The sequence below is a fragment of the Pteropus medius genome, unplaced genomic scaffold (genome assembly GCF_902729225.1).
Source record: "Pteropus medius unplaced genomic scaffold, Ma_sr-lr_union100, whole genome shotgun sequence".
Classification (NCBI taxonomy): domain Eukaryota; kingdom Metazoa; phylum Chordata; class Mammalia; order Chiroptera; family Pteropodidae; genus Pteropus; species Pteropus medius.
In genome coordinates this window covers 7,675,843-7,701,642 of record NW_024347790.1, presented here as the reverse complement: position 1 = coordinate 7,701,642, position 25,800 = coordinate 7,675,843, and the positions used below count along the sequence as shown (strand labels likewise).

At 41.1% G+C, this 25,800-nt stretch overlaps 1 protein-coding gene, 1 non-coding gene and 1 pseudogene across 5 annotated transcripts in view; 2 read left to right on the top strand and 1 right to left on the bottom strand.

Moving 5' to 3' along the window:
- Positions 1-147: 147 nt before the first annotated feature.
- Positions 148-25,800, top strand: part of PIP4K2A (phosphatidylinositol-5-phosphate 4-kinase type 2 alpha) — a 166,805-nt gene continuing 141,152 nt past the window's right edge. The window contains exon 1 of one of the 4 annotated variants that reach the window (XM_039877561.1): positions 148-518. In XM_039877561.1, coding sequence (XP_039733495.1) covers positions 375-518 — 144 coding nt within the window. In that variant the 5' untranslated portion in view covers positions 148-374. The remainder of the gene's footprint in view (positions 519-25,800) is intronic. The other 3 variants (XM_039877564.1, XM_039877562.1, XM_039877563.1) reach the window with 3 other exon arrangements.
- LOC120614734 (uncharacterized) lies at positions 8,040-8,155 on the bottom strand (annotated as a pseudogene).
- LOC120614744 (5S ribosomal RNA) lies at positions 22,528-22,646 on the top strand. Its single transcript, XR_005656060.1, has one exon. It is a non-coding gene; the product is annotated as a 5S ribosomal RNA (ribosomal RNA).

The following is a 25,800-nucleotide window of genomic DNA, read 5'->3' as shown; positions in this document are numbered from 1 at the left end:
GCGCAGCTTAACGGTCCGGCGGCCGCGCCCCGCCTGGCGGCGCCGCGGTGCTGCCCGCCCGCCCCCTGCGTCATGACGCCGGCGCCCAACGCGGAAGCCGCTCGCGGCGCGCCGGGTCCAGCCGCGGGCTGAGCGCGGAGCCGCGGCGGGCGCAGGATCCGGGTCGCGGCGCGCGCCGATCGCAGCCTCCGGCCCCAGCGCGGCGGAGCCGGCAGAGCGAGCGCAGCGGGGCCGAGCGCGCCGGCGGGCGGAGCGGGGCACGGCGCGCCGGGGCCGCCGCCGGGGGGATGCGGCTGCCTCCTCGGGCGGGCGAGTAGAGAGGGCGGGTCCCCGGCCTCGGGAGCGCGGCGGTGGAGGGGACAGAGGCGGCGGCCATGGCGACCCCCGGCAACCTGGGGTCCTCGGTGCTGGCGAGCAAGACCAAGACCAAGAAGAAGCACTTCGTAGCGCAGAAAGTGAAGCTCTTTCGGGCCAGCGATCCGCTGCTCAGCGTCCTGATGTGGGGGGTAAACCACTCGGTAAGGGCTCGGGCTGCGGCGCGCGGTCCTTTCCTCCTCTTCTTCCTCCTCGCTCCCCTCCTCCTCCTCCTCCTGCTGCAGCTGCTGCGGGGCGGAGAGCCCGAGCCGGGGCCCCGGCCCTCCGGCTGCTCGCCCTCCGGGGCTGCCCGCCCGCCGCGGCGCCTGTGTCCCCCGTCCCTGGCGCACGCCTGCCCCTCCGGGCCACTTGGACCCCCTTTGGACCTAGGTCCGGAATCAGGACGACAGGTCCCATCTGCATGTGAGCCCTGCGGCCGGTACCAGTGTCGCCCCCCGTCCGTCCGTCCATCGGTCGATCTGTGCCCGCAGCCTGGGAACTGGGAAGTTTTTGCGGGCACGGCGCGCCGGGGCTGTGAGCCTCAGCGGGGGCGGCTGGGATCAGATTCCCGGCGATCGCTCCCTTCTGCTGGGTGCGGCGGGGCCGGCTCGGTCCTTCGCCGGCCGGCAGGTGTACCTGTCCCAGGCTGGGAGCGTCCGGAGCCTCCCCGCGGGGGAATAGCGGTGAGGATACTGGAGATCGGGGAGACCTGGACCGAGGCTTTAGTGCTTAGGTCCTTTTTTCCTTTAAAGGAGATATTGTTGGACACAAGGAATGTTTTTGACAAAGCAAAAACCAGTGTAAATACGGCACTGGGGTTTAGCATCTTCCCCTGCTCCTCTTCCGCATCGCCCTGCCGCTGTGCTGGCTGGAGAGCTGCTCCGCGGGGAGGCTTCCTCCCCACACCTCCTCCCCCACCTTGGGGGCCAGGCCGAAGTCACCAACTGCGGAAGGGCGCCTTGGGGATGACCGCAGGAGGGGGTCTCGGCGGGCGCCAAGGAAGGCGGTCTTGAGTCGACTGCACCCGTTCCGGGGTTTTCTTTAAAAGGCTGGAGGAGAGCGCTTGGAAAGGTTAGCTTAACGCACAGCCCAGAGGCAGTGGAAGATGCGCCGCTGCGGGCTCTGCGGACTGCGGTTTGAGGGTCTGAAATAGCCTCCAGCTGATCGTACAGCGAGAAACTCCCGCATTTTTAATCTTCCTAGAATCTGGAAACATGATAGGCGCTGTTGGCTGAGCCATGAAAGTTTAAATGAGCCTGTGAATTTTGACCATGACCTTTCCCACTGCAGTCAGTTAGCATGTGGGGAGAAAGTGTCAGCTTGCTTTCCATACTTTTGATTTCGATGGATGTCTGTGTGCCCTTTTCATCATAATGCAAATGACAGAAAACCATGCTGGTTTTTAAAAGAACATTCTGAATTTAATGAAGTTGTTTAAAATGATTCAAAAGCGTCGTGTTTGTATTTTTCTCCCAAGCTGAGATGGGGAAAAGGCGAAACAGTATCAGGATTGATTGTGTTTGCATGGAGTGACCCTTTTTAAGAAGGTTTAGAAGAGATCATTTCTATCAGCCTGATGCCTGATCCATTGTAGAGCATTTTAACTTCCTGACAATCCTAATTTAGTAATTAGGAATGTCAGCTTTCACAACAGCATACATTACTATACCAAAACTCTCGTAAGTTTTATTACAGTATGTAAAATGAAATGTTTTCCATGTACTAAGTCTACAATTTAGAGTTATGTCTAATTCTGTTAAGCTTTTTTATTTATGTTGTTCGTTACTTTTTAAAAAAATTAATGTCAGTTCTGTATTTGGGGGTGCTTTTATCTGCTTTGGAGTTCCGGTGTTTTGGTCAGGAGAGTGTTTATGTCTGAGGGTTTAATCTAGTAAAGTTGTGTCAACAGTATATTGCTGAAAAAGAGTGTACTCTCTGGGAATTAGTCTGAACTCCAGTTTACTTTAGAAAATCGTGAAATGGTGCATGTTTTACTGTAACCACTTTGTTGCTACTTTGTATTTGTGAATTGCTACATTTGTTTTAGAGTTTTTTTGCTAATTGGAAATACTTTGAAGCTACTTACGGCTTATATGAGTAATGTATTATTTGCAGATAGTGCATTTTGTGTTATTTTCTTTTGCTTTCAAGAAAAGTTAGCAATTCTAAGAATAGTCATCCAGAGAAGTGAAGTTTCCATAGTATGTAATGTATGTTAGGCACAAAAAAGTGCCAGCCACTGTGCAAAGATTGCTGAAAACTCCCCTCATATTTTAGTCCAGATATCTTTGAGGGCTCTGAGTTGACATGAGAAAAGTCTGTTTCACGGGCTTCTTTTTTTAAAATGTCTATTTTCTTTATTATTTTTGAAAGAAAAGAAAGGAAATGTATATAAAGATGGAATCTAAGCATTTAGATGCCATGTGTTTCTGGTTGATTTCAGTTTAGCCAACAAAGTCTAACATTAGATAAATGTTTTTATATGCCCTGTGTGCACCAGAGCCCATATAGTATAATATGAGAATAACTAGGTCAACATTATTAAGAAGGAGCAAGCATAGTGTTGTATATGAATGGGAACATTTGAGAAAGCATAGTGGAAAAGGAATAGATCATTCAATTCGTCTTTTCTTACATTTCTAATGTGATCAGAATAAATGGAGAAAAAATTGGTCATGAATATAGCAATTTCATGCTTTTAAAATTCATTTCTTAAGATCACTTAGAGATAACCAGACTTTAGAGTGCTGAAGGAGAACTGCATATTTATTTTATTATGTAGGCATCTTCTACGGGGATCGAGAACCTTCTTCATACAATGGTAAAATGCTCTTTGGATCAGTACTGATTCTTTCTCTAATTCTCTTGACCTTGGTTGGGCATGTTGACTAGTTTTACATTAATATTTGCATCTGTGAAGTAAGGTGATTGGACTGGATAATTTCCAAGTTTTTTCTAACTTCAAGATTTGACAGTTTTTAGAGTCCACTAGATTCATAGCTTTATATTCTTTTGCACAGACCAGGAGTAGTAAAACTATATAACACAAATTGCATTTTCATTATAACCTGGCCAGTGCAGCAGCATCCAGGGAATTTTCAAGGCTATGACTAGAGGGAAGGAAGTCGCTGGCGACTGGAGAGATGTGTGAACTAAGAGTTTGTTGGCTCGATTGTCGTTGGCCTGCTTTGCAGCCTATTAAGTCAAAGTCTATTTGATGGAAATGTAAAAATTTGCAATTAAGGTAGGAATATTCAAGTCCATTGTGGTGGTAATTCTCCAAAAGAATAATCCTGACTTTGTGTGGTTAATATGATATGCTACTGCTTTCTAACTTAAAATACCCATCAATGAATGGATCACTGCCAATTTTAAGTATTTTAAGCAGAAAACATAATTGAATACATAAAAGAAAAGATGATTTAAGAAGGCAATTTTGTCTTGTTACATTTGGAATTAAACTAAAAATAATCAGGCAGTTAGCTTCTTAAAATTATATTTTAATAGTGTGAGGAGCGTGTAGAGTGATCTGAGCCAAGACTTGTTTTAAACATATTCTAAAATAATTTTATGCAGAGTGAAATGTGAGCCATTTAGAAATTATATTTAAAAACCTATTTATCTAGAGGAAGATATTTTCTGTATAGAAAAAAAATTGAAGGACATAAAACTTGTTTAAAACAAATATAGTATTTAGAAGTAGCCATTATTAATATTAAAATTTCTTGGTTGCAAGCATAGAAACACAAATGAGTTTAGGCAGACATTTCAGATATTTGGGGTGGGGGCGTGGGGGGGAGTGTGTTGGAGGTCCATCACTGAAGAAGCTGGGATTGGTAACCAAACCAAGAGAACAGGAAAAGGTCTGGACTTCCAGAACCATTGGAACCAGGTGCTTGGGTACTGTTGGGACTTTTCTGTCCTTTATGGCTTTATTCTTATTCTTAGCTTACAGGTTTCCTGCACAGGGCAGCGAACTCATGGTTCCTGAATTTGACATTTTGTGCTTTCTGCCCCTAAAAAGGGACTTTCTTGTCTCTGATTCAGTTGTGAAAATCCCATGGAAGGATTCCAGCTGGATTGACTTCGGTCACTCGTAGCCTCCCCTTGGACGGAGCACTTATAAAAAAGGTGGCAGCTCCCGCCCGTTGGAGTTGGGGGAAAAGCAGTTCTCAAAAGAAGAGAGGGGGTCTGGACAGGCAGGATCAGGCAGGTGTCAGTCCTAGTAGAGCTGGGGTGTTTATATTAGTGTTGTGTACTGCATTTTATGTTTTGATGAATATGTGGTTTTCTAGGTAGAGTATTATAGCTTTTGTTTATATTTGGGCACTGGAAAAGATAAAAGAACCAGGTTTAAAAGTGAAATATATGACTATGAAAAATTAACTGAATAGACTACAATAAGGCAATTAAAATAATAATTAGCTAGACAGTAGATGAAATTCATTGACTGGAACCCAACTAATTGTTCATTTAAGAACTAGTGTCATACTATTTTTTCTTTCCTCTTTAGAGGACAGAAAATACCAAGCGGACATGTTCAAAGTATATTATAAGGAAAATAGTTTCATAACCTCTAAAATTTGGGGTTATGTCCTGAGAACAGAATACATTTTCTTCTCCATTTCTTCTCAGATGCCTTAGAGTGAACTTGAGTATTTAGAATGAAACTGGACCGCTTCTTAGAATAATGGTTTTGAACAAATAAACAAAAATACATAGGATATGTACTGTCAAGCAATTACGATGATTTCTCTTTCTACAGCAAGGTTGTCTTGCTATGCCTTTAGAAAGATTTTTAACAAGAATTGTAATAAACAAACAAAATCTACCTTAAGTTGATTATAAAATGCAGTCAACCAGAATAATTAATTCTGCCAACGTACTCTTCGAAATCTAAATTTTGGAATTGAAGAGAATTGGTGGAATTTGGCAAAATGGTTTGTGATGAGATGGATTAGGTTCAAATCCTGCCTCCTTTATTTATGGGCTTTTCGAGCAGATAGATAGATAGATGATCTAGGCACTTGCACCCCAATGTACTCATTGTCAAAGTAGAGTTGATGATGCCTACCTCACAAAGTTATTTTGAGGGTTAAATAAGATCATGCATTTAAAGTCTAGCACTGTAACCAGCACATAATAAAGATTCAGTAATTAATACCTATAAATGATCAAATTCAGATGCAGTTAGGCTGGTAGCAAATTAATAAACACTAGACAAGTGCTTCTCAAAATTTAATGTGTGTATGAATCAATTGGGGACATTTTAAAAATGCAAATTCTGACTCAGGTCTGGGATGAGTCCTGAGATTCTGCATTTATCAGGCTCCCAGGTGATGCTGACACTGCTCGTCCCTAAGCCACACTTTGAGTAGCAAGATAGTAGAAAGAATAATGTTAAAAACAAGGAGAAATATTCAGGATTTGTCCCCTGACTGTATGTGATGAATTCTTGGAGGAAAGATGACCACATGAGAGAGTTAGAAAAGTCAGGAGAAGGAATCATGTGTTGGAAAAAGATAAAAACCTTTTTGATTTAGGAATTGTTGACTTACAGGTGATGGTGAGTGGATATGGTAGCGATAGTGCCCACCTGTAGAGTGTTAGCAGGTGGGATTAGAACTTGGCAGGGTTAGGGCAGGGATAGAGAACTGAGAATGGCCCATGCAGGATCGGTAAGCCATGGGGGTGAATCAGATCTCTGCGGGAGAAGTTGGAACACCGGAGGCACTTGTGTTGAGAGAAGGAGTGAAGAAGAAACAGGAAGTAAGAGAAAACTCAGCGAGAAGAGGCCACCATAATTGGATGCTCTAGAGATCACAACGTTCACGGGTGTACTTTTTGAGATAGTGGTTTATGGTGTGTGTGTGTGTGTGCGTGCGTGTGCGTGCGTGCAAGCTTAAAAATCTAAGAAATGAATGAGTGGAAGTAGAGGCAGCTTCTCTTTTTAGAAGGTTAGAAGTGGAAGGAAGGCAAAAGATGCTATTTTCTTTAGGAATACCTATGTATTTTCCCTCACTCCATCTTTTCCTTTCCATTTTCATCTCTACCAACTCTAACTAGATTTATTTCCCTCTTTGTGTTGCACATACCTCCTACTTATTTCCCCGTTTCTAGATCTATCCATGTTTCTGTTTTTGTCGTAGACCCCTATGACAGTCTGGTGAAGGTTTTGGACCCCTTCTTAGAATAATAGTTTTGAACAAATAAACAGAAATACATATGATACATACTACCAAGCTCACTGATTCCCTGAGCTCTATCCATAAACTTGAGGGTTTATGGAATCCAGTTAGGAGCCCTTGCAGGATTAAGGTGGGGTGAGAAACACCAGAGCACACAGTAGCCAGGAAGAACACTACGTAGTAGGAATGTTGCATAGGTTGAATTAATGATGTGTGATTCACACCCATACCCTTAACCATCGAGCTGTGCTTCCTGGGCAGGCCTGGGAGTTATTAATTTCATTGAAATCTAATCTTTTCTTTCTTTAGTCTTAAAAGCTTTGACAGACTGAGTACAGTGGTCTCCCCTTATCCATGAGGGTTCCAAGACCCCAGTGTTATTTATGCATATATCCAGTGGGTGCCCGAAACTGTAGATACGACAGAGCCCTCTGTTTACTATTAAATGTATAAATTAGTCACAGTAAGAGATTAACAACAGTAACCGATAATAAAATAGAACAGTTATGACAGTATACTGTAATAAAAGTTATGTGACCGTGGTGTCCCTCTCTCTCTCTCCCTTTTTTCCCCTCAACCATCTGATAACTGAGATGGCTACTAAATGATTAACCGGCAGGTAGTGGAGGTGCTAGTCAAAGGGGTGATTCATGTCCTGGGCGGGATGCAGCAGGAAGGTGAATGATTACATCACATTACTCAGAATAATGCAATTTAGAATTTATGAATTCGTTATTTCTGGAATTTTCCGTTAAATATTTTTGGACTTCTGTTGACTGCGGGTACTGATACCATGGAAAATAAAACCGTGGATAAGGGGTGACTACTATCTTAGCTATTAATATGGAGGAAAACTGTTTGAAAACACAGTTTTTCCTTTACAGAAAGAAAACCACTGCTTATATTCAAAGCATGTAGAAGAAGAGTGTGTGTGTGTATTGTGTGTGTGTGTGTGTGTGTGTGTGTGTGTAGAAATTCTTTGAAAAGTGTTGTAGGGGTTTTTAAAACGATAGCATCTACCTAGTGAGAAGCCTTTACATTCAGAGTAAGTCTTTATATTTTTTCACCTGTCTGCAGTGGTTCAGAGCTCAGTCTCTGATGCCACACTGGTTGGTGTGTGGCCTTGGGCAAATCATTTAGCTTCTCTTTCTCAGTTCCTTTTTTATAAAAGGAGATAATAATAGTACCTATATTGGAGGTTTGATATGTGGATTAAATAAGTTGGTAATTGTAAGATACTTACCTAAAGAGTTGCTCACACATGTTGTTGGTAAACTGTAGCTGCCATTATTTTTTTAAAAAAACATTTTAAATGATAAAACATGTTAAATCAATTGTTTGTTACATTATCTTGGTTCATAGATATAAAGTCACCATTGCGCTTGGCATCCTTGTGCATCTTTGAGTATTAAATTAATCATTTTAGAATTATTTGTGCTCTTGCTTGAATTTTGCATGGTTTATTTTTTATTTTTTATTTTATTTTATTATTATTTGTGCCTATAGCACCTGGTCTTCCTAGGTGGTCTCCCATCCAAGTACTAACCAGGCCCGACCTTGCTTAGCTTCTGAGATCAAACATCGGGCTTGTTCAGGGTGGCATGGCCGTAGACCATGGACCGTGGCTCCACGTGTGAATCCAGGACCTTCTGCGTGTAAAGCAAACATGCTAACCACTACACTATGGAATCACGTCTTTCTTTTTTTTTTAGAGAATTTTCATAAAAGTTTATTTGAGCCAAACTAATCCGCATCTGTTTTGTTATAATGTTTTTCTCATACTTTTAATGCTCCACTAGTGTTCGGGTTATTTGAGGTGCCAAAAATTTGATTCATATTTATTAGTTACAAGTTATGTCAGCTATTGATTTGTTATTTTACTTTTGTTTTTCTAATGTAAGAGACCTTCTGCAAGATGTTTGGGATGCAAAATGACTATATTGTGGACCCAGCCCTCATATTGCTTATAAGTGCAGGGGAAACAGACATACATACACACACACACACATATATATATATATATATATATATATATATATACATATATATATATATAAATAACTAGAGTATCGGGAATGATGGGAGTATTAAATAGGGTGGTCAGAGTATAAACCTCATGAAGACATTCGAGTAAGGAGATAATGGGATGAACGGGTTGGGCGTGAGGATGTCTGAGGGGAAGCACGTTTGAGGCAGAAGGAATAGCTCGTGCGAAGGCTCTGAGGCCGGGCCTGGCTTCATATGTTAAGGAAGCCCGTGTGGCTGGAGCAGAACGAGAAAGGGGCAGAGTGATGGGAGATGCAGGTGGGGGCCAGATCACCATAACTTCTGCCAGGACTCCTGGAGAAGGGTTCAGGAAGAGCTGACATTGATAGGGCCTTAAAGATGGAGTAGAATCTCCCAGTTGGAGAAGGCAAGGAAAGGCATATATGGCCAAGGGGACCACACTGGCAGAAGTAAGAAGAATGAGCAGAGAGAATGGTGAGTGATCTGGTATGGCCACTCACTCAAAGTGTAACCCACAAAACAGTGGCACCAGCTGTCTGTCACCCACGAGCCTGTCAGAGCTGCAGAATTATGGGCCCCTCTGCACATCTTCTCTATAGAATGTTCATTTTATCAAGACAGGTGATTTGTAAGTACGTGCCAGTTTAATAAGCACTGGCGAGAGTAAATCTTTGGTTTCAAACCCTGGGGTTCCTTGGAGATGCCTCGGAGGCTAGGGGGGAGGGGCGGAGCTGGTGGGGGCACCGAGCCCCTACCTCATCGTCATCCAGACCAGACCAGCTCTTTTTGTCCCCCTGATCCCTCTTCTCCTCCCTGAATACATACTGCATATATTCAGGGGCAGATATTTACAGGGACAAAAAGCTTCTGCAGCTGAGAAAATTGAAAATCACAGAGGTAAATGGTGGGAATGTTAGTTTGAGACTAGACTCGAAAGGGCTGAGAAGCTGATGTTTGCCAGAGAAAACCTTAACAGTTCCGACAAGGGCCACTTCAAAATGTGCTGTAACTAACTCTCAAGTGGTACTGAACCCTGAAATTTTACTGTCCCCCTTAGCGTGGTCTCTGCTCTTTGAAACTATCTCTTACCTTTTCCTCTCCATAAACTCCCCCCTAGCTGTTTGTTCCTTTGCCCTCCTCCCAGCTGCTGATCTTTAGAGCTTTAGAAAACAGGGAGCAAACAGAAGCCGTCAACTTTTTCTCTTCCTACCACCCCATCTGCTGACTTTGGGATAGCTGACTCTATCAGCCTACAAACAGGCTGGAGGGCTGCACTGTCTGGTTTGGGCTATTTCAGTTTCATATAATTAAAATCAAATCTTAAGATTTGGTCTCGTCTCGAGGGCTCAGTAGCTGCGCGTGGGCGCTGGCCGCTGTATCAGACGGTGGATATAGACTGTTCCCATCTCTGCAGCACTTACTCTTGGACAGCGCTCGCTCCCGTCTCGAAAACAAAATAAACAGCCACGACCACAAAAAAACTCGCCTTTGACGACACATCTCTCACTGTCCACTCTGTCGTCCACTCTGTTTTCTCTGTTCCTTTTTGTAGCAAACGTCGGGAAGCCTTGTGTCAAGCTGTCGCCTCTTACTGCCTATTAGCTGCTGACCCTCCTCCCCCTGCCGCTCTCCCCGGCTTCGTCCCATCGAGCTTCCGTCCCCACCTGCTCGTCAGCGTCAGCGTCATCGGCGATGTTCATGTTTTCCAATCCGGGGGTTGCCTCGTTTTTTGTTTGTTTTTTGTTTTTTGTTTTTCCTGTTTTCCTTCTGCCTCACCAGCCGCTCCTCTCTTAGGGGCCTCATCAAGTTCCTCCTCTTTATCCGTTCTCAAAATGTCGAATGCCCCGGGACTCTGCCCAGGGCCTTCTTCTGTCACACATGTATTTATTTTATCTACCTGGCCTTATTTAGTCTCATGGCTTCTGATAACATTTCTTGCTGACGACCGAGACCTTTCCGTCTTCAGCTCTGACTTCCCTGCCAGGCTCGGTATTCAGTTTCTCAGTCGCATCTCTTCCCTTGAATACCTAGCAGGCGTCTCAGGTGTGTCCCAAACAGGGCTCTTGATTTCCTCCCCCGACCCCAGCTCCTGTCAATTCCTAAACCAGTTTCCTTTCCCTTCTCAGTAAGCGGATCACCATCTACCCAGGTGCTCAAGCCAAAAACCTAGGAACCCACCTCGATTCCTCCGTTTTCATCGGCACTTCTGTTTTCCGGTCCCGAATCTTCACATTTCTCTCCTCCCATTTAAGTTCTCTTTCTCCAGAACACCGTAGCAGTCACCCCGTATTCACCTTCGCCCCCGTTTCGGTCCAGATCCTTTACGGTGGTGGCAGAATCATCTTTCCGAAATGTCAATGGTATCACGTCGCTTCTTCAGCGAGGCTGCCCGCTCCGCTGCGGATAAAACCATGATGCGTCTCACGTGTGGCTTGCACGGTCTTACTGGCCTGGCCGCTGCTTCTCTCTTTGCCCTCGGCCCTCACCACTGTCTTCATCACTTCTTCCTTCCAGCTGCTCTGGTCTTTTTCTGTTCCTTAAACGGGCCAAGCTCAGAGCAGCCGCAGGGCTTCTGCATCTATCTATTTTCCTCTCTGCGTGGCTCGCCCCTGCTTGTCATTTGAGTCTGTCAGCTGAAAGGGTCGCCTTTTGCGGCCTCTCTCACCACCTCATCTAAAGGAGCCCCCCACTCTCCTCTTCCGCTTGTGGTATCTCTGTGACCCTTAACACTCGGAAACTGAGTTGTTGACGTGTTTATTATTTACCTCCCCAGCTAGGATGTCGAGTTCCACAGAGGCTGAGACTGTATCTTGTTTACTGCCTACTCCCTGCGCTAGAACAGTGCTTGTGTGTAGTGGGCGCCCAATACGTATCATTGAATGAATGGGGAGAGCTGGGATTCTGTAAACTGTAGGCCATTAGTGCTCAACTGGTGGACTGAGCCCTTTCACATTAAATTTTCATCACTGTGTGAAGTGTACCTCTGTGAAGATTGAGCAGAGTATTTAAGAGCATTTTGCCGAGCAGGCTGTGCAGTGCATTAGCGGGGGGGGAAACCTTGCTGCGAGCTGGTGATAAGAGGTGTGGGGTAGCCACGAGCTGACGTCAGAGACAGAGAAGGAGTGATGTTTACAGCAACGCTCAGGCCTTTGCCTGTGAACATAGCAGAGAAGGGTCAGAAAGGAAACAGCTCGTCATAGAAAGTCACCAAGTGAATCGTGAGAAGACTATGAATGCATTTCTAAACAATCTGAGACATTATTATACGAAAGAGTGCACTGCAGTGTTATTTCCGATTTATTCCACATAGTTTGGATCTTTTAGTGGCTTCAGTTATGCCTCTACCAATTCCAGTATTCAGAAGTGTGCCAGAAGTTTAAGACTTGTTCAACGTTGTAAGAATAGCATTAATCCCAATTTCCGAAACCTCTTTCTACTGTGTTATATCTCTGCTGGTTCTTATTCATAGGGCCTCGTTTCCATACTTACCTGGTTATTTTTGGCTGAGAGCTGCTCATCTCCCTGGACAATTATTTGGGGAGGATTCTTTGAGTCTTAGGGTGAGAGTGTGTCCTCTAGAGAGGACTGTTTGTTGTCTCCAGGTGGCGAGGGCTGCTACAGACCAAACCCATTTTAAACTAAACTTACAGCTTGGAATTTTTTGGACCTCCCAGTGATATGAATTTGGGCTGCAGTTCCCCTGGGGTGGAATAGTTTATATTTGGTTCGCCCTTACCCTGAAGGCGTGTGATCCTTATGGATCCCAGCCTTACGGAGAAACAGTTTCTTATTAAAGGCCTGTGACATTTTTCAGAGAACTGCCAAACCTTTGTTCAGGTGCCATTATGCTCCCATCTTCCATTTTTTTGATTTCATCGATTTCCCTTTTGCACGTTTTTCTGTCAAAATTATTTTATCCTTTAGACTTGGTTATTTAGGATTAGAATCATAGCCGCAAGTTGCGACACCCTAACATTCAGAGCTTAGTGTTACTTGTAATTGTAATAAACATGCTTTTCTTTTGTTTCCCCTGGATTTTGAGGAAGGCGTTTCATATTAATCAACCCAAGTATGACCTGTGGCATGGCACACCACATAACCTGAACAAAGGCGCCTGGGTGGGGGCTGGCTGAAATCAGTATTGCCACCTGCATGCCGTGGCAAGGGCCGCACTAACTAGAGACAGGAGCCCTTTTTGCCATTTGCCCGCACAGAGGAAGCTCATTTTCAGGTGTGCACAGAGGTGCCCTCTGTGCTAGTAGCTGCCCTGCTTTGCTTCGCTTGGGTCAGGCATCCAGAATTTCTCATGTCAGATTCCTAAGTGTTGGTATCTTTGAGGAAGCTTTCAGGTGGTGTTCAGGCGGACTAAAGAAAACGTGGGGTTTATAACGTTCCTTACAGATGTTATTCTGCCGTAGAAAATGCATAGTGATGTGCTCTCTTCTGCTGCATGCGTGTTTCTGTAATGGAAATTAGTTTGCACGAGATCGGTAGATAGGGAACGATGGCACGTGATGCCGAAGTTGGTGCAGACAGGATTTTCTTTGAACGTGTCACTAGCGCATCCAGGTAGCAGCAGCTGGATGTAAAGGACACAACACAGCCGAAGACAGTAGTAGATCAAGTAGGACAACAGGACTTGTTCACTCATCTTTTTTGTTCCTCTTGACTCAGGTGGCCAAGTATTTGGTCTTGGAAGCACTTATGTTATGGTCTCTCCAATCTTTGTACATTTGGTCCTAGTCTGTATAACTTGGGAGCTCAGTCCTTCCTCACAGTCTTTCCATTGAGTGATCTTCACAACTGTAGTTTTAAAGATAAAGTCCATTCTATATTTATTAAGAATTAAACAATTTTGAAAACTATGTATATTTTTAGCACTTTTTGAGGGTTCCATTGGTTTGGAGTGGTCTGCCTAAGATCTATTTTTAGTGTATATACAGGACTCAGTTTTTCAGGAACACATACGTTGCATTATAAATAGAAACATTTGTATTTACAATTTATTTGCACAACTATACGCCCAGGCTGGAATCTTTCCACTCCCCCCCAAAATACACAATCACTGTCATCATTATTTTATTTCCAGGGATAATCAGATATAAATGCGATAGAAGCCTTGCTGACTGAGTCTTCTATAGTCCGAAAAACAATTTGCAGATACTGATCTAAACAAGCAGAAACTTAATTTCCTTATGGGCTCTCTTGAATTTCCCGAGTAATCCTCCTCCTGCCTGTCCACGTTGCCCTCCCGCTCTCTCACACTCCCAGGTGTCGAGTGTGTTCATTTATCTTTCACAAGCCTGTCTGCCCTGACTCCTTAAGTTCCCATGCTCCCAAATTACCTGTCTCACTGTGCTACTTATCAGCGTTACCTTTTTGAACATTTGCTCTAGCATTCTCCTGTACCCAGGAACCTGAGAAGGAACTTCCTTTACGACTGACTCGTCCCTGGTAGAACCCAACTTGGAATATGTCTCCCCGTAGAAACAAACAGCCAACTTACAAATGAACGTTTGGAACACAGTCTATTCATAAATTAGACTCTTCATGCATGCAGATGAAGAGTTCAAATGCTTTGGCATAGAAAGAACTGTTCAGAAACAATTATGATAAGCCCATAAGGCACTTGGTTGTTTTTTATTTTTTATTATTTTTTTTTTATTTTTGGAACATTGAGCCAAGGTAGGAGGACAGGAGCAAATTTAAAAGACGTTTTAATGAAAAAAGTAGGTTAGGAGAAGCTGGTATATCTGTTTTACTCACTGTTCTCTTGCGGTTTTGGCATCAGATATTCACAAATTTAAAATATGCCAGTCAAAATTGGATCCAATAAATAGCCCACAGTGAATATTTTTATTCCATTATATGAAACTTCCTATGTTTATTTAGATGAACTAGAAACATTTATAGTTTCAACGGAAATTTAAGTTCTAATAAGTACAGAGGACAGACATGTATATGGGTATATATATTATGTGTGTGTATATGTATAATATATAGATGGTAAAATATGTGTGGAAAACTTGAAAAATATTGACAAATATAGTGAAGAATTACCATAATTATCCTGTCCAGGGGTGAGCAGTGTTAATGTTTTGGTGTATATCTTTCCAGTATCTTCTTTTGAGTCTCTTTAAGATTATACTGTCTGTATATTTCCTCATATCGTTATGTATTCTTCAAAATGATAATTTTTAATGACTTCCTGATAGTCTAATGAAGTTTTAATAGTCTCTATATTGGTTTCAGTTTTGTTTGTTTGTTTGCTTGCTATCGTAAATAATGCTTCTATCAACATCTCCTCATATAAAACTTTTTCTTATTTTAGATGATTTCCTTAGAACAGTTTCCCTTTTTGGGGAAGTACTTGATCGGAAGGTACAGATGTGTTACGGCTCTTAGCGCGTGTTGCCAGGTTGATCCCAAAGAGCTGTACCAGGTTATAACCCCAGCCCTGTGGCTGAGCGTTCTTTTCCACATCTGCTTTTGTATTTATTCCTAAGTTGAACAGTGAAGATCGGAATAAATAAGATATGTTTTTCTTTACATATTTTTTTAGAGTATGGAATTTTTGTCAATTCAACAAAAGAGGTGCACACTGGGCAGTGAGAGGGTGTTGAGTCTGGGTGATGGAGGGACAGGCGCCATACAGGCGTCCGAGTCGTCTGACTGGTCCATCCCCATTAATTTCATTCTCTACTAAATCCTCAGGATTCTCTTGAAACATAATTTGGTAATTTTTCCTTCCCTCTCTTCCTCCCTCCTCCCTCCTCCCTCCCTCCCTCCTTTCCTTTCCTTCCCTCAAGACCAAATATCTGCTTTCCTACAAGTCCAGAGTCTGGAAACCAGGGTTGAGATGGAGAAGGGCATTGGTGGTGTGGACCAGTAGAAGTTGGTGATTTGTCAGCAGAGAGTGTACTTGGACTGCAGAACCAGTTCTGTGTCCACTGTTTATGGCTGACTCACCTCCACTGGCCATACCCTAACTTAGATTACACCCGACCCAGTGGCATTTACTGGCAGGCCAAATTCTTCAAATAGAAGTGTACTAGTGAGGAATGTACAGTTGGTTATCCAGTCTTACCACTTCACAGTAGACTTGACCTATGGATGACTCCGATGAAACTGTTCGGAAAACGTAACGTGACATCCGCCAGAGTCCATTGTTGAGAATCTATGTGTTCGCTTTTTAAAGGTTGAATGTCGTCACCCCTCTGTACTCCTCTCATTGTCTTGGAGCTTGATTCTATGAGCTGTCCACTCTGCTCCGCATTATCTGATGTAAATATGTCAGTCACCTGTGCTGACTTTATAAACATTCTGCAGCCTGGCAGGGTCAGGTAGTAGGGGAGGTTAAAGTTTTGCCAGGTACCTGTGAGTGACTGGCTCCTTTTTTAATTTGGATAACTGGTATTCAGAAAGAAGAAAGCAATGTAATTTTTACTTTCATACAGTAATGAAAATATTACTTTCATAATATATTTCATTATAGGATGAAATATTTAAATATTAAAACATTCCCTACTCTAATATTTAACTGTTTTATGTAACATAAAAAGTAACATTTCTCGTGCTGAAAAAAAAACTCCTGAGAATATTGAATAAAATTGCAAGAACAAAGGTGGGTCTCTCTTAGAACGGGAAGATCGTGCGTATAAACCCAAGCCATCCAGACAAACTGTTATTTCCACTTTATGTGGATGTGTTTTATTGTGACAGTGGTAACTACAGTTGCCAATTTTCAAGAGGCCTAAATTACTATTTGAGATGGATGCAGGCTTTGAAATTAGCCTGTGGATAATACATTTCTTTTAAAATTGAAGCTTAATTGATTTTTATTTTTTAAAGCTTGAATTAAGTAGAAAATTAAGGGCCTTTTATAAAAGATGGTAATATATATTTAACTTGGATGATGACCTAATAGAGAATTATTCCTATCCTATTATTATTTTACAATATTAAGTGTTTGACACAAAAAGCAGAAAATAATCTATCTTGTTAACGATATCTCTTTAATTCATGTTTTATAAGTCACAGATCATTCAGAATGGATTTGGGGAACTGTGTTGAGTGAGAACATAGCCAGTGTGATTTTTCAGCATTAATAAACTATATGTAACTTTTTCATCAATTTCAAAAATTTTTAGAATTTTGAATAGAAATCTCTTTTTAAGAAAGTACAATGTTTCCTTTATGCGAAAAATTTCTGCAAGAGTTCAAAAAAAAGCTCTAGAACAGAGTAATATTTTGAATGGAATTAGTTGTTTTTCATTTGACCAACTATTTCAGCACAAATTTGTTCTCATTTCTGAATCTCCAAAACAAGAGACCATTTGAGAATTCATTTTAGTTTAGTTATTTATAAGAAGAAAAGACTTGTTCTGATGGCATGCGGAATAGTCCTAAATACTGAGTTAAGCTATAAACATTTACCTACAAATATGGAATATAGCAACCGAGAGAGACCCTTTTCTCTTGTGTTTCCTTAAAAAACAAAAACCCAAGCACAGATCTTTTATAATAATAAATGTCCTTTAGTGTAATATTTGGGCTAAGTAAAATTTGATGGATCTGTATATTGAAATACTTTGTAGCCATGAACCATGTTTATGAAGTCAGTAGACTACTGGAGAGAAGTGACTGATAATGTTGAGTGAGGACGTGGCCAGTGTGTTTTTAATCCCTCTCCCTCCTCAGATGATTTTTCAGTTTCTACTTGTATTTTTTTAATAGTTTGATTTTTAAAAAATATTGAGCATGCAGTATACTTTTATAATTAGGAAAATGAGAAATGTTCTTAGGTGTCATGGGTGGGAAGAAATCTTTTACTTGTTGAATTTCATGAGGCAGAAATAACTTGTAAATTTCTATTTATGAGCTAGATACACTTGCTAGATGTAAGGGATATTTTTCTTTGAGTAGCCATTCCAGGAAATCCCCTGATTAAAAGGCATTATTGATTGTTTTGGGAGCAATGATTAAGTAATAAATGATTCTAAAAGTTGTTAATTTGGGGGAGCTTGGGAAAAACAAAGATGCAGTTACCACTGATTTACCTGTAGGTGTTCAAGTTTTTATCGAATGTGGGCCTTCAATACATGAATTTTTATTTATACGTTTTGTGTGTGTACTACTGTATTATTTGTTTGATAATACACAGGAGTTTTTAAAGGATGCATTCAAGATAAAATAAATATATTAACAGCTAATAACTTGCTCTCATTAAAAATTATCATTAATATGTTGTGTTTGTTTTCTTTTAATGAGGCTATGTGGATGAATTTGTGTCATCTTTAAAAAAAGTTTGGCGAACAGTGCAATAAATCAATTTGAAAGTCTGGTACTACATTTAATTTATTTTGCTATTTGGTTTTAAATTTCAAAATAGTTAAAATTTTTTTTTTTTTTTACTTCACAGATATATTGATGCAAAATACTAAAGTACATTATTGACTAAATTTATTAACTAGCAATTCCTATTTTCAAAACATCTATCAATTATGCAAAAGTTTTGGTTCAGATTTGTCTGGTAAATTTCTATGTTCCCTGATAACATTAAGTTCTTAGAAAATGTGTAGCAGTTTATATTAATAAGGATGAGAAGTTTAAAATAAAAAACTCTTTACACTCATTGAAAATTTTTAAATAGATTAGAAAAGTATTTCTAAGTTCTCATTACTGACAGCCACTTGTACAAATTGTATATATGTAAAGAAAAATGTGTTAATTTTCCTTCAGACAGTTCTTCTGTGCATTTTGTATGAGATAACTGTAACATATCTATATGGTATAAAATATTTTTTGTGGTCACTCCCCACCTCATTATTTAAAGGTTTTGTTTTTTTACACCACATAGATGATATTCTACTGTAAATAAACTGAACGCATGACAGAGGGACCATCTAACATGTGAGCCAAATGAGGGTGCTAGTGTTGATAAAAGCTGCATTTCTTACCTTTTAAGGTAAAAATAACTATGAATGATGTTCTCATAGTTTCTTCTTGCTCCTGTAGGTTGGATTGTCTTGCTTCCTCCTCCCCCATACATACCCCCTAGGAGATTCACAAGTAGTATGTGAATGAAGGAGTAACTCCAGACTTAAAAGCTTTTACATTTCTTAGATTCCATCTCAAAAATCATAAAATGTTAGAACCAGATGGTACTTGTGCGTTTCCCCCCTAATAATTCTTTTTTTTATATAGATGAGAAAACAGGCACAGAGATATAAAGACGGCACTCAGAGGTAGTCAGGACCAGAATCCCATTTCCCTCTCAGCCTGGGCTCTTCGTCTGTCTGCAGTTCATCTCTGAACAGTGTGTAGATGAACAGCTCCCCAGATGCAAACTGGTACAGATCTGTTGATAGCCGACTTCCTAAAGACCAATTTCCTTCTCAAATCTCTCTGCTCTGTTCTTTTGGTCCCAGCATATGGCCTTGAAGAATCATCTTTCTTTTTGTTTCTTTCCTTTTTATCATAGACACATGGCTGCTTCTACATGTTATTGAAACATGAAGGATACTCATAGAGTCTCATTTCTTGAGACGTAGCCTTCTAAGTGAATCAAGATGTGGTGTAGAATCACTGTTGGACTCTTTTTAATGATGAAGGTGAAATCTTTATAATGTGTCTTCTCTCCAGTAGCCTTGGAGACTTTTAACAACGAAAAGTGAAATTAAGCAAAAAGGGTAAAAATATCAAGTTGTAAAAAAGGAGAGGGAAATATAAATTTACTATGAAATTCTGTACAGTCCTACTTAAGGACTCTATAATATCTGAATTTGAAACTTAGGTCTGGCTTTCTTAGCACCCGTGGCAGAGCTGTGATGTAACTGTCCTCGTCTCATGAGAGGACAAGTACTAGTTTATTTTCACTCCCTGGTTCTGAGGGACATTTGCTGTGAAGGAGATTAAATTACCAAATGAATGACCCCGGTAGACTAAAACAAGATTGAAATGAAATTATTGGATACGCGTAACTATTTATTGTTGAGTTCTATAGAAACCTAGGGCAAAATGTGACACAGGAGTGAGGACTGAGAATGATATAGCCCAAGTGTATGGCCTTCTCCTAACCTGGCTTTATACTGAGATAAACCTTGAGGAAATGATTGCTTCAAGAATCCATTTTCCCATCAGGCTTGGTGAAAAACTGAGGTCGTTATTGAGCGCGGGAAGGACATATTTCCTGCATCGTTGACTGAAAGAAGATTCATACACTGTAGGTACCTTGGTGTGTAGGTAGCGAAGACTGTTTTTGATAAGGAACATGAACTCGACTTGTGGGTGCGTCATAAGGAAGGGCCATCTCTGTCAAGGGGAAGTCACAGGCAGGACCTGGGTATGTCCCAGAGGTGTTCCACAGTAATACACAGTGGAAGCCCCTAGATTCTGAGCTATTTAATAGGGAAGACAATGTTTAGGATAAGAGATAGCAAGTATCTACCCTTGTTAGAAGAGTCTAAATACAGCTTCCATAATCTATTTACAAGCATTTCCTACTCTATATTGTTCTTCAGATAATCTGTATAGGTTTCAGACTACCTTCTGTTGTCTGGGACACTGACAGGTATCCAGTATGTGGTCTGGTTGGACAGTGACAAGGAATTTAGAGTCTTGACTCTAGTTCTGAGGTGCTTTCAACAGCTCTATTTAGTAATTATTAAGTGTGTTAGTAAGCTCATATTTGAGAAGTCAGCATTGAGATGCTTTGAAGTGAGTTCTTGAAAGTCACTTACCTAAGCCATGTGGGTTACGCATTTGCTGGGAACAGGTTTTCTCTTTCTATCAGGGGTTTACAACTGAAAACAGGAAATGACAGGCAATGCAGCAGTAACGGACGAGCCACTCCATCCTATTGAATCAGATCAGGCATACAGAAATCTTGAACGATTTTAAGTGTTAAAGTATTTTTGTTTTACACAAATGACGGTGTAAGGATTTATGTTGTATGATAAAAAGGAGTAAAAATTTTAAAACTCAGTAACCACAAAGTTTTATAAGTACTTCTGCAGGGAAAAAAAAAGCACAGCACTCTGTTCTTGTATGACAGTACATATACAAAGAAATATGCTGGGATGGAAATACATAATCCTGAGAGGAGGAGAAGGAACGGGAGGATAAGAACACATCTGGAGCGTCATCATGTAAAGATGTGAATAAAAAAGTGGTGATACTCTGGGCTTTTTCACTTACAAAGTCCTAGGAGACAGTGCAGGTCCTCAGGAGGTGAGATGACAAGGACAAAGCCTGACGAAGCAAGATGGAGGGAAAGTTGGCGGAGTGAAGAGTTCTGGGCTCAGCTGAATCACAGCCGCCATTCTGAGTACTACTAGAGTAAGTGCTGCGGGCACCGTGTGCAGTCGCTGTGTCTGCCACAGATGCCACAGTGTCGTTTGCGCCTCCGGCATTCTTCAGGCTTTACCGAAACTATTCGAGTTTCTTATTTGTAAGAATGGAGATACCACCACCTCTCCTTCCTCCTTCGGGGTGTTACGTGGGGACCAATAAAGTGATTTCTGCTTGAGGGTAAGGATGTCTGCACCCTTTAGTCTAGCATGGAGCAAGTGCCAGGAGAATGTGGGCGCGGGATCTGGACATGTTGGCTCAGGAGCCCCACAGCCAATATATACCCCACTGCTCTTCTGTTTGCATTAAATCTCTTTGTTAAATTTTTCGTGTTCAAAGGAAATATACACACACACACACGTTTTTTTGTGTTTTTTTGTTGTTGTTGTTGTTGTTTTACAGCCAAGGCAGCATTGGATAAAAAAAAAAAAAGGATTGCATTGGAGCCAGACAGAAATTCTAGCCTTTCTGTTTGCCTTGGACAAGTTGCTTCTCCTTTGAATCTCGGTTTTTCTTCTCTGTAAAATGGGGTGGATATTTATTGTCACGTTAATGAAGACAAATGAGATAAGGAATAGAAAAGAATCTGGCAGTGTTCACAGTTGTAGTGTACGAAGTGAATGTTAGTTTTTTTCCTTCTTCATATTTGTGCTCTTTGAAGAAAAAGTCTCTTGAAAGAGGAGATACTTTCATTTTATATCATTCTTCCACAGGGGAGAAGTGAAAAGCTTTCAAACTTTTATTTAAAATCTTCCAATTCATTAAGATGGCAAATAATATTAAAGAAACCAGCGGAGCTGAACAATTTCCAAGAAGAGAGAACCTAATGATTTAAATATGGCCTGAGGCTGTACTGAAGACTTAATGAGGGGCAGTCAGCGCAGTGCCAAGAGTTCAGACTCAGGATCCAGGCGGCTAGGTTCAGATCCTGGCCCCACCGGTTTTTAGCTGTGTGATCTTAGGAAAGTTAATTAACCTCTCTGTGCCTCTATTTCTTCATTTGTACAATGGAGATAGTATGAGCACTATTCTAGATTAAACAGCCCCACCAATAATGAATAGGTATGGTAACAAGTTGATTAATAACATTTCACTATTTTAAATTTGAAAATGAATACAGTTCATACTTTATCGGAGATAAGGAAAGGGCCCACCAAAATAAAAATAATTTGAAACAGTTTTTAAGAAGAAAACTTTCTGAATACATTAAGAAAGCAATATGAGTGGAAAAATTTGAAATTAATAAAATAACCCAAAATAGTTAAAACACAGTATCAGTAAACAACAGGTTTCTATACAGACTTTAAGTGAATGATAATATCTAATAAACCTGTACACAGCCTCAGATATCCAGCACAAAGAACTAACTACCTTATAGAATTTACTGATATGCTTCTGCAGTAGTAGAGATGGCAAATGGTGGGAAAACTACAGTTTCTAAAAACTTGAAAGGTTTTACCCATAAAAGTTGAGACATTCCTATTCCCATTATGTTCCTTACACATATGCACATCCGGAACCAAGAGTAGAAGATCTGGGCTTGTTCAATTTATCACATGTCTCAAAATATTCCACTGGAACCAGGAATTAAATTTAAGAAAGGAGTCCCTTAAAGATTTTTTTTGTCATCTATGGCCATGCCACCCTGAACGTGCCTGATCCCGTCTGATCTTGGAAGCTAAGCAGGGTTGGGCCTGGTTAGTACTTGGATGGGAGACCACCTAGGAAGACCAGGTGCTGCAGACATATATATATTAAAAAAAAGAAGATTTGTTTGTTTGTCTTTAACTTTAAAGACACTGACTGACCATCTTTTTCTTCTTTCTTGGCAGGGTTTTCTTCTAAGAGGTTTCACAAAACTGGGTTCATTGGACCCCTTCGGGGGCATCTGGGGCCAGTCCCACCCTTGAGCTCCCAGACCTTCCTGTCCTCCCCACTCCTCCCCTCCAGGCTGCCCGACTCAAGCAGCTGCGGTTCTCAGGCTTGTTAACACACTCTGAGCTGACTCTTGAGCATCCCGTTAACAAAGGCCCTAACATTTCAAAATATTAACAAACCAGTCTGCAGTGCCACTAATTCCTTAGAGGAAACAGATACATGCGTCTCTCTGTGCACAAACACTAAAGGAATAGGTGGCTTCAATTTGGAAGTGTCAACAATGCAGGAAGGTATTGCCTTGGAGAAAGTGGAGCCCAACGAGGGCAACCAACCAGGCAGAGCCACTGCCAGTGACAGTGTTGCTAGGACACCCTGCAGTATCTTCACTGACTGCTCAAGACTTTCTTTAGCAATGCTTTCATGTCAACAAAGTCAGACCACTCCAAGTATAGCACTGAACAAGCCCGGAGTTTGCTTATTCCTTTTTTTCAAACACTTGAGCACTGCACAAAGAAAAAAAAAAGTCTTGTAATTGCTGACCACAAGAAAATATTTTATTCTAATTAAATGTTTCTTTAAACTTGCATTCATCTTGACCTATTAGCATTACATCAACAGCAGCAGTAGAATCATAACGATAATATAATAAATAGCAATTAACAGTGCCAGGCACTGTCCTAGAAGTTACCATACTCTTCTTTATTCATAGACTGAAACAGAAGAGCTTGCTTTCTTCAATTATTGATTGTCTCTCAATCTAGAAAAATGGACAGGAGAAAAGCAGTCTTTTTTGACACCTACGAATAACACTTTTTAGTTCTCTGAAAGGAACCCAGGTATTCAAGAGTCCTTTTCTTCATTGGTGGGGTTTAATTAGGATATAATATGTAGAAACAATTGGGAGATTAGATTTCCTTCAGTAGATAAGAACAACTGTCTAGGAGTTCAAATTGTCCGAGGATGCAGTCAGCTAGCTGCCTTTGGGAATAATGAGTTTCCTGTTCCTGAAATCGTCCAAGTATGTGCTGGGTCAGCAGGTCTCAAAGTTTTTTCCATAGTAGTAGACAAGATGGATAAACTCTCACGAGCGGCACACACTCCCACGGGCAGAGTTGGGTTTGTGCAGCATTCCTGACACGCCAGCTCTAGGCCCACCCCTTCCCCTCACTCAAGAATGAATGTTGAAACAAGAGGGAAAGAAATGCTGAGTCATCGAATCTATTTACATTCATATATAAAAAGCAAGTTATTAGGGGAAAAAACCCTAATTATTATTGGTATCAAATGACCAAGAACACAGTTGATAACTGACTATTGCCCAGTTCCTATGTGTGTGACTGGAGTTGACAGCTTCTGGCCCCAAGCCTTCCATTGTCCAGGGGTGCCAGCACCCAAGTGGGTAATAGGATTAGTTTAGGCAGTTTTTAACTTTCTTAAACTTGCGACTTTGATTCTATGTCATGACCAAAATTTTACAGGGAGAAATTTCTTTGTAATGGTTTATCTTTCTTCTGAAATTTATTGGTTGATAATTATGGTTCAGAAAAGTAGAGACTTTGATCCTTATGCCCTTACCCATTCTGCCGATTTCGCAGTGTTTGACCTCATGTAAAATGCGAAAAACGTTGGGTAAAAAAAGTAAATCAGTCGAAGAGTATGCACAGGTACTTTGTTAATAAAGTCCTCTTAACAATCATATGCACATAATCTCTTATGCTATGTCATTATAATTTCTATTCCAGAATTTTAAACACTCAAAGCAGAACCATTTTAAGAAGCAAAATGCTATTGAAAATGTAAACCTTGGAATTCTTGAAAAAAATACGCATGGCCTGGCTGCCATCGTTGATATTAAATGACAAGATCGTCACCAGTAATGAGTTTTGGGTTTTTTTTTTTCTTCTTTGCATCTGTTCCACAAGCATAAAAATAATCCTCTCTAACCCACTGTTTTACTAGGCTGGACACTTGCCAAAACAGCCGCCCGTACAGAAAGTTAAGCAGCTGGGCATGGTAAGCTGAAGTGGAACAGCTGCGAGCAAGATGGGCATAGAAATGCTATAAGGACACAGCAAAGCACGACTTGAAATGATTTGGCAGGGCAGCAAGATGCTAGGAAGCTGCAGTAAGAGACTGGGCATTTCCCCAGAAGTTTTCAAAGAACTCAAGGGTGCTTTACAAATGGTCACTTTGCCCATCTGCCTGAGACGTCGTGACAGTGTTTCGTAGTTGACCCTGCTTACAAGAATGACGCCGAGGAGACTGGTGTCCTGTAGACAAGGAACCCTTTTGATAATGGAGCTTTAGCTGATGTTGTATATTGGGATATTATTACGTATTCAGGTTTTCTGGTGAACGTAGATTATGTTTTATATTCATATAGTTCATTCGTTTTTGAGGTAGGAAATAATCTTTAAGAGGACAAGGCGAGCCAACGGGTCTTATTTTAGTAGGTAACCCTGCTTACAACGATGATGAATATTCCGTATGTACGCAAAAGAGGAAAATGACACAGACCATGACAGTTCAAATAATGGTAAAACGCAATGGATGTAAGCTTTTGTGCAGCAGCACAGATTGAAGCTTTAAACGTTTTTCGACAATTTCTTTTGGCAAAAGAACTAGAGATACTGGCTATACGTAAAAAACAAGGAGTGAAAGAAGGGGACCTTACTGTTGACTGACTGCTAATACCACAGATGTCGATGGTGGTTTTTAATAAAAAAAAAAGACTCAGTCAGTAATATCTTTGAGATTGCCTAAATTTACATTTTGCTATTAAGCATTTATAGATACTGCAACAGCAAACCATTAAGGAAAATAAACTGAAAGATGATTTGTCACAGATTTGAAACCGTGGGAGTGGGGGAGTCGGCATAGAAAATCGTGCACAGAAAAATGTAAGCATTTGGAATAACAACAACAAAAAAAGAGTCTGTGTGAAAAATTTCGGGCTCTAGACTTCTTAGTATTTCAGAACAGGATCATTTAGACTGTTGCTAGTACGGGCACATGTGTGCTT